The sequence below is a fragment of the Sesamum indicum genome, linkage group LG6 (assembly GCF_000512975.1).
Source record: "Sesamum indicum cultivar Zhongzhi No. 13 linkage group LG6, S_indicum_v1.0, whole genome shotgun sequence".
Lineage (NCBI taxonomy): Eukaryota > Viridiplantae > Streptophyta > Magnoliopsida > Lamiales > Pedaliaceae > Sesamum > Sesamum indicum.
In genome coordinates, this window is record NC_026150.1 from 2,571,124 (window position 1) to 2,583,830 (window position 12,707).

Here is a 12,707-nt window from a genome sequence, read left to right on the forward strand (position 1 = left end):
TTTTACATTTCGTTCTCATATTATAAGTTTTGAAATTAATACAGTCGAAAATTCAACAAATGAAAGTAATACTTAATTAGGATTTTTCCATGTCAGCAATATTGCTCCTTTAATAAGCTCACTTGCAATGATTAAGGCCGTTGTTGTTGTTGTTTCATTATTTCTATTTGTTATCACACATTATCTTTATATAGAAACTTTTATTACAAGTAAAAAGATTCTTTCCTGAAATTGAATTCGATTGGGACACCAATATAGAAACAAACAAGTAAATAAAAGCACCAACACTTATTGCTTAGATGATAATGTGTTGTAAAAAAATATATAAGTTGAGTTAGTGAAATTTGTGTTGTAATTTTAATTAATTATATGAAGAAATTCGTAGATTAGATTGAAAAAAAGAGAAAAAATATTTGTCCCACACTAGGGTATGTTAGGATTTGATAAGTATACAAGGTGTTGCGGGAGTGAGTGTTATACACTCATATTTCTTTCTCCACATAAGAAGTTTATTGATACAATTAACTCCTTATATTAAGTTCAAGTTTAAATACGAGTTTCAAATGTTATAGAGTTTAGAGTGAACATGGGGGTGCTTTACCCGCGCTTGCCCCCAGCTCTGAGCAATGGGTGTTTGGGCGAATGTCTTAGGATATATGTTTTTGCAGCAAAAAAATTTGGAACAATTTAAATTTTGAATTTTCAATAAATCAAAATATTCAATTTTAAACAGCAACTGAGTGTTCTTGCAACGAGTTTTTGAGTGTTTTTAAGGTGTTTGTCAGTATAGTGCTGTATTGAATGAAATGAAACCATTTTATCTTGGGAGAAATAATATTGTACCCAAAGAACTTGATACGAAGCGTTTATTTTTCTTCAAGGCAAGCGGCCAATTCTGCAATTTGGTTAATTCTTACGACTACCATCGGACTGAAAATTATTACAATATCGTTGTAAGTTTTCTATTTAATTATATTGTCGTAGATAGCTTTTCTAACTGCTAGATATTATTTGTCCAACGGGGCTTTAAATATTTTTTATTTATAGCTCCGATTATTATATTTCAAAAATGTTTATTTCATTACACGAAACTGAAATTTTCCAACAAATTATAAGTGTTTTAATATAAAAGTGAAAGTAAAAAAAGAATTTATTTGAAATTCCTTGGAAAAAAGTTAATATTTATAATTTTATTAATGAATTGCAAAAACTAATAAAGAGAAACTTATTGTTTTATAGTAAAATATTTGAATTAAAATATTGCAAAATTGATAAACCCGCATCAGTTGGCCCGGGTCACCACCCGACCCGCATGGCTACTACTATTTTACAGTTGACATTTCAGTATCTGTATACACGCTTAAAACCCACGTCTCTTCCACTTGCCGGCTCCACCCATCTAACAAAAATCCTGTTAAAAGCATCCCGGATTCCATTGCACCCGAATTCAGAGCTCTGAAATCGAGTAGTTATGGCTTACGAGGAGGACCAGGAGACCTTCGAGCACACCCTCCTAGTAGTCCGTGAAGTCTCCGTATACAAGATCCCTCCCCGCCCCACCAGCGGCGGCTACAAGTGCGGCGAGTGGCTTCAGTCCGACAAGATCTGGTCGGGTCGACTCCGGGTAGTCTCATGCGATACCCGATGCGAGATCCGACTTGAGGACCCGAACTCGGGTGAGCTCTTTGCCGCTTGCTTTGTGAACCCGGGCCAGAGGGAGGCTGCTGTGGAGTCGGTATTGGATTCGTCGAGGTACTTCGTGTTGAGGATCGAGGACGGGCGTGGGAAACACGCGTTTATAGGGTTGGGGTTTAATGAGAGGAACGAGGCGTTTGATTTCAATGTTGCGTTGTCGGATCACGAGAAGTATGTAAAGAGGGAGGTGGAGAAGGAGATGGGAAATGGTGGCGCTGGCGGTGGGGAGGGTGGGGGGGGGGAAAGGGTGGGGAGGAGGGGCATATTGATTTACATCCTGCGGTTAATCACAGATTGAAGGTGATTTACTTGGTGTTTTTGTTTCCTAAATGGAAGTTCTGATTCTAGAGTTAAATATGTTAACGTTTTGCTGTATTTACATTGAAGGTTAAGAATGTGATGACCAGGAATTTTGCTGTTTAATTTCCTAAAATTCTTGGAGATGACCTATTTTTGGTAATTGTTCATTGTTGATTTTTAGGCGGATGGTTTTGGATAAGTTTAGGTAGTCGAATAATGGTTGCTAGTGATGTGAGCCTGAGGAGGAAACAATTAATGGCATTGGCGAAATGCTTTTGCATGAGACATATAGCAATTTTACGCATTTCAACAGCTACGAGAACTGAACTTCGGTTGTGTTTGGCATCGATCTAGTCTGGAATAGATTAGGCCCGTCTCTCTATCCTCCCTAATCTTAGTTTGGTAGAAAACTGCAGCACTAGTTCCAAACAGATGCGCTAATAGGAAATGTAGGATTGAGTTCATTCCGCAGAGAAGTAGGAACGACCAATTCTTGAACTCATTCAACTTCCACGGAGTTGATCATTTTTTAGTTCATTCTCTTTGCACTATTAATAGCATGTGATTAGTATCAGAAGAGTCTCTAAGTGAGGAATTGCTTAATCCTAATTGCTATTTTTTTTTCTTCAAAACTAAGATTCTGTAGAAACTAATGCTGTTACTTCCTTTTTATGAGTTATATACTATTCCAGGATGTTATATATGTAGTTATAGATTGTGTCAAAAATTAATACCTACCTGCAGCCATATGATGAATTAGTTTTCTGAATGTTGTTCTTGTCTTTCTTATCACGATAATGGACTTAATTTGCAATATGTGATTTTTAGTTTGAAGGAGAATAATATATTATGGTAAGTGGTAATAAACTAATAGTCTTAAAATTATTTCTTTTTCTAGAAATGAATTGTGGCAGCCGTCTTTCCCCTCCTGTCCTGTTCTTAAACAAAATTTGCCTAACTTTAAATGTGCTTTTAGTGTCTTAAAATTATTTCTTTTTTCTAGTACAAGTTTTCACAGTCATTTTTCCTGTCCTCTCGCGTGATCTAAAATTAATTGGAGCTAACTTTAATTGTTTTTCTTTAGGAAGGGGAAACGATTCGAATAAATGTAAAAAATAAACCATCAAGTAAAACAGGCATGCTTTCCGCTGCGGGATTGTCTGGAACAGGAAAACCTAAATCTCTAAGCCTTGCTCCCCCACCTGGTGGAGCAATCAAAATTAGGTCTCCTCTTCCTCCGCCGCCCAATGATGCTGCTGCCGCAAGGATGAGTTCTGGCAGTCATGGCATTGCTCTTAAAGGAGCCAAGGAGAATTCAAGGCACTCAACTGATGCTCTTTCAGATCTCTCTCAACTTGAGGTATGTCTTATTTTTTTCCAGTCATCTAAGCTAGTTTTTGGTAACTTGTCTATTTCTTTAGTTTTTATCTTCACGATGTTGATATAAGGTTTTCTGTGTAAAACATTTTACTGTTCCACAGATACAGTTTTCGACCTTATTGTTCAATGTCTTTATTTAATTTACGGAAAGCAACTTTTCATCTAGATGAATTAGCAGTATTGCTATTTTTCTTTTTTTTTTTTCTTTTTCTGAGTCTTTGACTGGTTATTGCTATGTTTCTTCACGCTGGACAATATGACTTTCTCCATAATGGGAGAGTCCTCTGTGTTCTGAGTTTTCTTGGGTCTGTTGGTGGATAATTGTGAGTTTATCTAATCTAATGTAATCTGAGCCAATTAATCCTTGAGGTAAGAAAATGAAACTTTGCTGTTTAAAAATGAATTTCAGGAAGAAACTATAATCAAGGATCTTTTTTGCATAATTGTAAATTCAGCATGCAATTCTATGGTTAGTTGATGGCCTTTCAACTCTTTTTCTAGTCAACAAAGAAAGTTTTAATGTTGGAAGGGCTATCAGTAATTGATGGCGCAATTCTGAACATTACTAGATGGATAAAGATCATGAGTGTTTCTAGAAGAGGGACAGGACCCCAGACCAAGGTCAGTGGCAATTGATCATGTGTGTAGTTCACCATTTCACTATTATCAATTGTTTATATGATTTTCAGTCTTTCTATACAAGGAACGTTGCGGATTATCTATTAAAGAGGTCTAGATGTACTCTCTTCGGCATTCAGTTACTTAAGCATATTCAGTAGTCATTTGTTTTATCTATATCCAGTATCGCGTGCTTAACCTTGCTGGATAATCGTTCTACTCTTGTGTGAAAACAAAAGTTGAAGGAAGTAGTTTTGTGTAGGATAGACAGAGGGTGCATGCAAAAAATCTGAGACTTTCTGCATTCTAAATGAAACAACTTTGTGCCATGGAGGCATGAAGGTATATCATTGTGCATTAGCTCCAAACTTATGACCTGTGTGTGCTTTTAGCTTCAAGCTGTGAGTAGTTCTTGATGTTCTAGTGAGCAAGATAAAATATTCACCATATTATTTTGCCTCCTATTGGTTGGAACTGCAGAAGAACCTTCCATCCAGTGCTGGATCAGAGTCTGCGAAAACCTCTGCAGCTGGCTGGGCGGCATTCTGAAGACTTGAGATTACAACTTTTGGTGTCTTTGATGCTGTTGTATTAAGAAAGAGGAAAAATGTCGAAAGGGAAATGTGAAGAGGTTGGGGAGAAAGAAAATCTATTATTTGCTCGTTGTCCGGGACCAAGATCTTCCAAAGAAAAAAAGAAAAACTCTCTATCTATATATAATATCATTCATTCTTGTTTTATCTATGTAAAAAAGATAAGAGTGTGGCTTTTTCTTTAAGATTTCGGAGCAAAGTATCCCTTTTAGAAACAGTAAGCTCCATTCCAATAAGTGAAACCATTGGAGTGGAGGGGAGAGGTGAGGATAAAGAGTTGAACTCCTTCTTAGAGAGGGGAATAAAATGAAACAAGTTAAGAGAAGACGGGTTGTATCCTCGAGGATAAAATCGTGAAATTATGAAAAAAAGCGCGCTAATCCACAAATGAAAGAAAAGAAAAGAAAATGATTTCCGTATAATTTTCTACTTATAAGAAAAAAAAAATGTAATGATGCTATTCTTATTTAGTATGTATATATATTTTTATTTATTCTTTTATAAGTATAAAAATATTAAATTAGAGATAAAATTAATATATATATATATTTGTTTATGTCAATATTATCGTTCAAATCTTAATGAAAGAAAGTCAAATGTAAATCGATAATTTTTTAAAAGAATATAAATATAATTTTGAAATTGTTTTTTAAGAAAGTATAATTTTATATATATACTAATTTAAAATGAAAAGGGCTCTATACACATAAACGACGGTTAATGACACCATTTCATCAATTTTTTATAAAATTAAAAATGTCCTTAAACTAATAAAATAATTATCTTATTCAATTTTTCAAATTATATTTAATTAAGAAATTAGTTATTTATTTTTTTAATATAATGTAGTGATTTGTATATTTTGCTTTTATGCATAATATTTTTTAAGTGTAAAAAATTATTTATTATATGCATGCAGAAATGCGTGCCACAACGACTAATTTTCAAAAGGATTATGTGAATAATTAATCCTTATAAAAAAATGCTCAAAATCAAAACATAATCCATCCAGCATCCTTTCTCTTATAGTATGTATAATAACACGTTTGTAATACTCTTTATATTGTTTAAAAGTAATATTAAGTATATTTTCATTTAATCTTTTCAAAAAATTATATCAAATACCACTAAACCAATCATCAAAACTGATTATATAATATATCCCAATCTATCGAATTATTCTTATTTTTCAATGTATTTTCAAAAATTAAAATTGACAACGCCCCCCCCCTCACCCCCCACCGCAACATATTTACACTAAGATACGCATATTAGAGAAGTCAGATAAAATCGAGATAAAAAACCAAAACTGTAAAAGATCCCTTTCAACCCATATAAACTACCAGATTATCATGTTGATTTGATTAACTTCTTGATAGTTTGATCAAATTGATTTCTTAGTCTAGTAATTTTCACTTTTCAACAAATCTAAATTGTTTTTCTTCAGAATTGACGACCAATTAATGAGGTAGGTGCAAGATTTCCAGCTGTTTTGCATCCCGTCCATATATTTGATCTTGAACCCGTGGCAGTGCACCCGCCAATCCATAGGGGGAGCAGCAGTGAGACCAGTCGGCGGTTGGTTGGCGGCGCCGCTTCCGGAACTCAAGAAATCCACCCAGGGCAAACCAAGCCCATCAGTAGTGATTAGAAAATGGGGGAAGAATCACATAGTATACAAGTTAGCGGCATGCAGTTCTCCTACGACGCTAATTCCCCTTTGTTCTTCGATTTCAGTCTCAACATCTACCCAGGATCGCGGTGCCTCCTCGTGGGCGCCAATGGATCTGGTGCGCGTTTTCATTCTTTGCGGATTCAATGTTTTTAATCCCGTATTTGTGTTATTATCTAGTGTTGGTTTTTTGAACAGGGAAGACGACTTTGCTGAGGATATTGGCGGGGAAGCATATGGTGGGAGGGAGAGATGTGGTGAGAGTGTTGAACTGTTCGGCTTTTCACGACACGAGTCTCGTTTGCAGTGGTGATTTGGCATATTTGGGAGAATCTTGGAGTAAAACTGTGGGCTCTGCTGTGAGTTGTCTCCATCCATTTAAATTCTCTTCATGGATTACGTTTTGTATTATAAACTCACCGAAAATGTTAAGTTTGTTTTCATTGTGGTTTTTTGAAGTCTAATGGTGTTAATTGATTTTTCTGCTTAGCAAGAATTACATGTATTGATAAGTTTGCTACTCAGTATTTCCATGGTCTGGTGTGAGATTGTAGAATTTGGTTGTCAAAAAGCTTATTCAGTTTTAATGTGTTGTTAATTGCTGAGATCATTATTATTGTTATTGTGCTTTATCAACAAGATGATAGTGGTTTTTCCAGCTTCATCTGTGGTATGTCTATATTTGGATGTTGGATTGAGTTTATTTCTTTTTTTATTTTATTTCCTGAAAATTTAGGGCGAGCTGCCGCTCCAAGGAGACTTCTCTGCAGAACATATGATTTTTGGAGGTGCGTAGGATGGCTATTTCTATTCGTTATTTGTCTATACGGTTGATTATCTGGTTTCAACATCAATTCGTGACTAATCCATTTGGTAGATTTCATATTAGCAGTGCAGAATGTTCTTGATTCCAGTTTTTGGTGACTCTGTGTGGTTGTGGATTTTCCCGAATCCATTGCATTAAATTATTTACATAAAGTTGATAGTTTATATTGCATTTTCTATCCAAGGGGTTGTTATCGGTTGAGTCTGGTGAGAATTAGAAATTAAGGAATTACCAAAAGTTTCTTTTGCTTTTCCGTGTTGTGATCTAGTTGAAGGGGTTGACCCTGTTAGGCGAGATAAGCTGATTGAGTTGTTGGATATTGATCTTCATTGGAGAATGCACAAAGTTTCTGATGGTCAACGTCGTCGAGTCCAGATCTGCATGGGTCTCCTTCATCCTTACAAGGTAACTTTTGTCTGCATAGCTGACCAGATGATGATAATGTTTAAGCTTTATACCCTAAAATTTCTCTAGGTTGTGCTTATGTGCTGTCTCAAAATGTGTGATCAGTGAGATGTTAAATTCTATTGGAGTTCATGGCTGCTTTCTTGTTTTATTTCACTTTCTATAGCTATACATACATTATTTCTGACTGTTCAGGAGTTGTTTTCTTTTAGTTGGTATGTTACGTAAGTGGGTTCTAGTGGTGGGTGTGAAGGCATCGAATTTACTATGTGTTATCAATCTTAAGTGGCGTAGATTACATGTTAATAGTCTCTGTCTGGAATTGTTCTGTTTATTGGTCGTTTTGCTAATAATGAGCTAGTCTATCCAGGTACTTTTGCTTGATGAGGTCACTGTCGACCTGGATGTCGTGGCTAGGATGGATTTGCTGGAATTTTTCAAGGAAGAGTGTGAACAGGTATGCCATGCTAATCCTCTCTACAGTCGGACCAAGGGAACTTAGTTGCTTCTTAAGCCTCTTTGCGTCACCATATCTGGTTTGACTACAATGTGTTAAGAGTAACATCAGGAATTGCTCGTTATACTTTTTTTTTATGCATTAAGTTATTTACAATACGTGATGGGTTATGTAGTCCGCAACTATAAAAAACCATCAAATGCAATGTTAAGTCCGTTCATCTGATGTCATATTTTCAGAGAAGAGCAACAATTGTTTATGCAACTCACATTTTTGATGGGCTGGAGACCTGGGCAACCGATCTTGTTTATGTTCAAGAGGGTGTACTGAAGAGGTCAGATAAACTAGCTGATCTGAAAGAACTGAAGAATAACATGAATTTGCTCTCTGTCGTTGAGTCGTGGCTCCGGACTGAAACTAAGATTGAAAAGAAAAAACCAGTCAACTCTCCATCCCCACTCCAGAAATCCTCTCCGTTTGATAATTCTCCTTTTAGGTCTTCAAGACATATGGCATACTACCGTTGATCCGCTGTGTTTCAGTCAAGATCGAACCCACCCCACAGTCCAAAGTATGCATCTGCTTATAGAAGTTTTGTTCTTGCTGCTGTAGCAAAACAAAACATATGTGTCTGCTTTCTTTCTTATTCGTCTTTAGGGTCATATGATTTGAAAATTTCATTCACACTTATGTATCGTTACAGTTCACTCATTTTGGCAAAAATCACATTTTCTGTTCATGGATGCTACTTTTGTGGCATATGTGCGTTATCTTGTGAAACCCTTTTGACACACAATTTGAATTATGCCTATACTTGTTTCTTCCAACACAAGTCACAAAATATCAGAAATTGTAGGTGGTGAATGGGATTGATTTGCAAGAACACCAACTAAACGTGTCACTTTTTCTTGCCAAACAAATCTAGACTCATTTTCTCCTACTCCAAGACACGTCCACCCATTTTATCATCCTCACCCATAATTTTATCTCTATTCTCACTTTCTCTTACATGTTAACCCCGTTACTCGTCTTTGCATATGAGACACGTACAAAATTGTCAAACGCAATGTAGGATTCATGTCCCATTACTTTTTAAGATAAGATTTTTGTTATTGCAAAAATAGAGAGACTCTTATAACTGGAACTTAAAATATTGGGGAAAAGAAGTGTTTTTAAAACCCCAACTTTATTATCATTAAGGCAGACGACATGAATGGCGTTGGGATTCTTAAATTCACCCCACATGTTTTAGAAGTCCCCACGAGCACTATCATAACTCCGTGCTCAGCAGTGGAGCCTAGCAAAGTTACAAGCCAGACACAACCAAACAGATGTTGAGGTTTCAGCCAAGAATATTATTATGCACCCATATTCAGAATTTGTCTTCATCATATACATGGCATAAATTACATTGATATTTTTTAAATTTATTATTTAAAAAAATTAAAAATACCCTTTTGAAAGATACCCATCATGAATTGATATTTATAATCATGACAAACCTCATAAGAATTTATAATAATTTACTCTATATATATAAAAATTATCCAATAAATACCCACAATCACATTATTTCAAAATCAAGATAATTAATCTATATTAGAAAAAAGAAAACAACTATTCAAATTTAAGGTTTTTTTTTTTAAATCATAAATTACCAAATAGTGATAATAATGTGGAATTAATAGATTCCAACTGCATAATCTGCCCATCTTTTATATATATAATTGTTGCAGAAGAAGACATTAAAGGGCATTGACATCCATGTGCAGTGGTTTTATTAGTCAACTCCTAACACAAATTAATGCAATTAAATCAATCATACAGCACAGATAATAAAACATTATGTTTGAATGAATAAATTTAAACATAAAAAAATTAAAATTTTAATAAGAATTATTTGAATTTATTCATATAATTTTATATAAGATATAATAAATTAGTACTGCGTTGTTACGTTACAGTAAGGTCATGTACGGAGTATTTAATGTGGAGAAATAAATTTGAGCGGAAGTTGGAAAGAAAGAAAGAAGAAGAAAAGAGTTATTAATAGTGGAGAAAACGTCTTAGTATCATGCGAAGGTGACCTTACTTTCTCCGACCTGCGAAAATGGCGGATTAGTTTTTTGTTTTTAATTTGATCAATAATGTTATGTATTTGTTTATGTGTATAGGTGTATACGTGCACGGTTGTATTTCGCGGATCGGTTTTCTCTCTCCGTCTCTTAGGATTTTTGGCGGTAACCCGATCTTTCTGCCGATTGCTCTGCCTTTTGTCTTCGCTGGATTATTCTCTCATTCTTATCTATCTCTTCTGGGGACTGGAATCTTGTGTCTTGATTTTGTGGCGCATGTTCTTGAGTGGATTTTTGGAGCTTCTGCGCAATTTTGGGCCGTTGACTTTTCGTGGGTTTTCCAACAGGGTTGGTGAAATTCTTGAGGTTATTTCCAATTCAAGGGAGTTTCAAGAATCAAGGTGGTGTTATGATCGTTTGAGGGTATGGTTTTCTGTTGGTTCCTGTTGGTGTTGTTGTCTTTGTTTTGTTTCTCCTTTTGGTGTGAAATATAGAGTGGTGGTTTCATGGAGGCCGCCAGAACGGGAAGATGTGTTTTGTTCCTTTTGTGGGAAGCTTTGTTTCGTGTTTTTCCATCTTGATCAAATTTTCTAGTTTTTGTGTTGAATCTTGTTCATGTGGCTGAATCCGGTTTTGTTTGTGTTTGAGTGATGTACGCAATTGCTATATTTTGTGGTTTGTTAAGAGTTGAATAATGCTTTGAAATTGGTAGGTTTTGTTATTTTGGCAGGGTTGGTGTAAGTTTGTAACTTGTTTATGTACTGTATTTTCTGTGTATGATTAAGGTTCTAAAGTGATTCCGGTGTTATTCACTGAGATTTTGCCTGGTGTCGTATATAGTAACTTGGATATACATTATTCTATTCAGATGCAAACTTGGTACTAAGATTGTTTTTCTAATATAGGTGGGTTTTTCATTTGGTGCATGAAATGAATGGTGTCACTGTACAATGAGAGACTTGGCTGGGCAGCTGTGTACAAATTGCCTCTTAAGCTGAGGATAAGAAATCAATGGATTCAGCAAGGAGTTGGTTCCAGAAGTTTCAACCACGAGATCGCTTGAGGTCATCGACTAGAAAGAAGGATTCAATGGGAAACAGTGGAAGAGAAGACCCACAACCAGTTTCGGCAGAGGAAGCCTCAAATCTCACAAAGCAGAGGGTAGCTGCTGCCAAGCAATATATTGAAAACCATTACAAGGAGCAGATGAAAAATCTTCAGGAAAGGAGAGAGCGGTATGTTGCATTTATTGAGCTTCTTGCATCTCTATTTTGTTCAAGGAATTTCCTTTTTTTCGCTTTTGCATCAGATAGTAATTTTTGCAATTGAAATGCATGTGTTTGCGGTTGATAGCGGTTCTCTGTTTCAATGTGTGATTCCATGATCAGGAACAATGTCATAATAATATAAGAAAATGGCTATAGTAGATGAACAATTGTGTAATAATAGGAAATGACGAAAAGGCTTTGCCAACACCCTGGGTCAGTATGATTACTTAGTTGTAACTGGCAAAAATTGTCACTAGAAAAATTAAATTTAAGGCACAGGTTGCCTTATTTTTCTGTACTGCTGTTTTCTTTTTTCGTTTCTTTCTCACTGAATGAAAAATAAAAAGAAAAAGTAGTTTTCTTGAAATCGTGGTTTATTCTTCTCAATTAATCCCCAGCGAATCTTTTCTCTAATCATTTACTTCGTTACACCATCATATTCTGGATTTATATAATTTACGAGATAGGAATTCCCGCTTTTCTGTTTCTCTTTACAAGTGGCTCTCGTTTCACATTTGTTTGTTAACAGGCGAAGTTTACTCGAAAAGAAGCTAGCTGATGCTGATGTATCCGAGGAAGATCAAAATAACCTATTAAAATTTTTAGAAAAGAAGGAAACTGAATATATGCGTCTCCAGAGGCACAAAATGGGTGCTGATGATTTTGAATTGCTGACAATGATTGGGAAGGGTGCTTTTGGGGAGGTAAAATTACTACAACTATTTTGCCTGCCTCAGTTTTCATAACTTGCTCCAGTTGATTTTATAGAATTAACTTCATAATACATGACTCCTATCGAGTCCTCAGCCTGCCAAGAACCTCAATTTGGCCGAGTCCTGGTTTATCTAACCTCTGGGTCTGTAAGTGTCAGTAGAGTGCATTAGCCAATTTTTGGTGCTAAGAGAGATTCCTCTGCAACTAGGAGAACGGAATAAAAAGGGGTTGATGATGGCAAAATAGCGGGGATGATGGTGGTAGCTGGAATGACTGTGGGCGTTGGTATCTATAGCAGTGGTGATTGCAGTTATGGTAGGGGATGGGAAAAGTTGTTGATAGGAAAGCTGCTCTTCGATGTGGCGGAGAGATGGAAGACTGGGTTCCATTCTAACTTAATTTAAATGCTTGATCGCATTTAATACTTTTTAGATATGACTCATATCTTGAGGTTATTGACCTGCATTGAGGAGAGCAAATACATAAACCCTTACTCATGGGATTATCATGGAATGTTGAATTGAGAAATGATATATATGGAGCACGCATAAGGGAGTGGACAAATGATAGTGCTTCCATTCCAAACCCATTGCTTTAAAGTAGGTGCTCTCTAATTGGATTTGTAGAATCAGATTTTCTGGGATATCTAAATATCTTCTAATTAGAGAAGCGCTGAAATAAAAAATCCTAATGATTGGTTGTTT

At 35.6% G+C, this 12,707-nt stretch overlaps 3 protein-coding genes across 5 annotated transcripts in view; all 3 read left to right on the forward strand.

Moving 5' to 3' along the window:
* LOC105163430 (uncharacterized protein At1g03900) lies at positions 1,346-4,771 on the forward strand. Its single transcript, XM_011081769.2, has 4 exons — positions 1,346-1,909; positions 1,951-1,995; positions 3,080-3,355; positions 4,474-4,771. The coding sequence occupies exons 1-4, from the start codon at positions 1,472-1,474 to the stop codon at positions 4,540-4,542; spliced, it is 828 nt and encodes a 275-aa protein (XP_011080071.1). The 5' UTR covers positions 1,346-1,471; the 3' UTR covers positions 4,543-4,771.
* Positions 5,876-8,685, forward strand: LOC105163431 (ABC transporter I family member 19). 3 transcript variants are annotated; one of them, XM_020695104.1, is made up of 7 exons: positions 5,876-6,054; positions 6,324-6,376; positions 6,457-6,617; positions 6,995-7,046; positions 7,353-7,489; positions 7,860-7,946; positions 8,186-8,685. In XM_020695104.1, the coding sequence occupies exons 1-7, from the start codon at positions 6,050-6,052 to the stop codon at positions 8,471-8,473; spliced, it is 783 nt and encodes a 260-aa protein (XP_020550763.1). In that variant the 5' UTR covers positions 5,876-6,049; the 3' UTR covers positions 8,474-8,685. The 3 variants fall into 3 exon arrangements, with proteins under 3 accessions (XP_020550763.1, XP_020550762.1, XP_011080072.1); XM_020695103.1 differs by having other exon boundaries at positions 5,877-6,054; positions 6,119-6,376; XM_011081770.2 differs by having other exon boundaries at positions 5,877-6,376.
* Positions 9,893-12,707, forward strand: part of LOC105163432 (serine/threonine-protein kinase 38-like) — a 7,190-nt gene continuing 4,375 nt past the window's right edge. The window contains exons 1-4 of the mRNA XM_011081772.2: positions 9,893-10,028; positions 10,121-10,444; positions 10,927-11,256; positions 11,819-12,008. Coding sequence (XP_011080074.1) covers positions 11,033-11,256; positions 11,819-12,008 — 414 coding nt within the window. The 5' untranslated portion in view covers positions 9,893-10,028; positions 10,121-10,444; positions 10,927-11,032. The remainder of the gene's footprint in view (positions 10,029-10,120; positions 10,445-10,926; positions 11,257-11,818; positions 12,009-12,707) is intronic.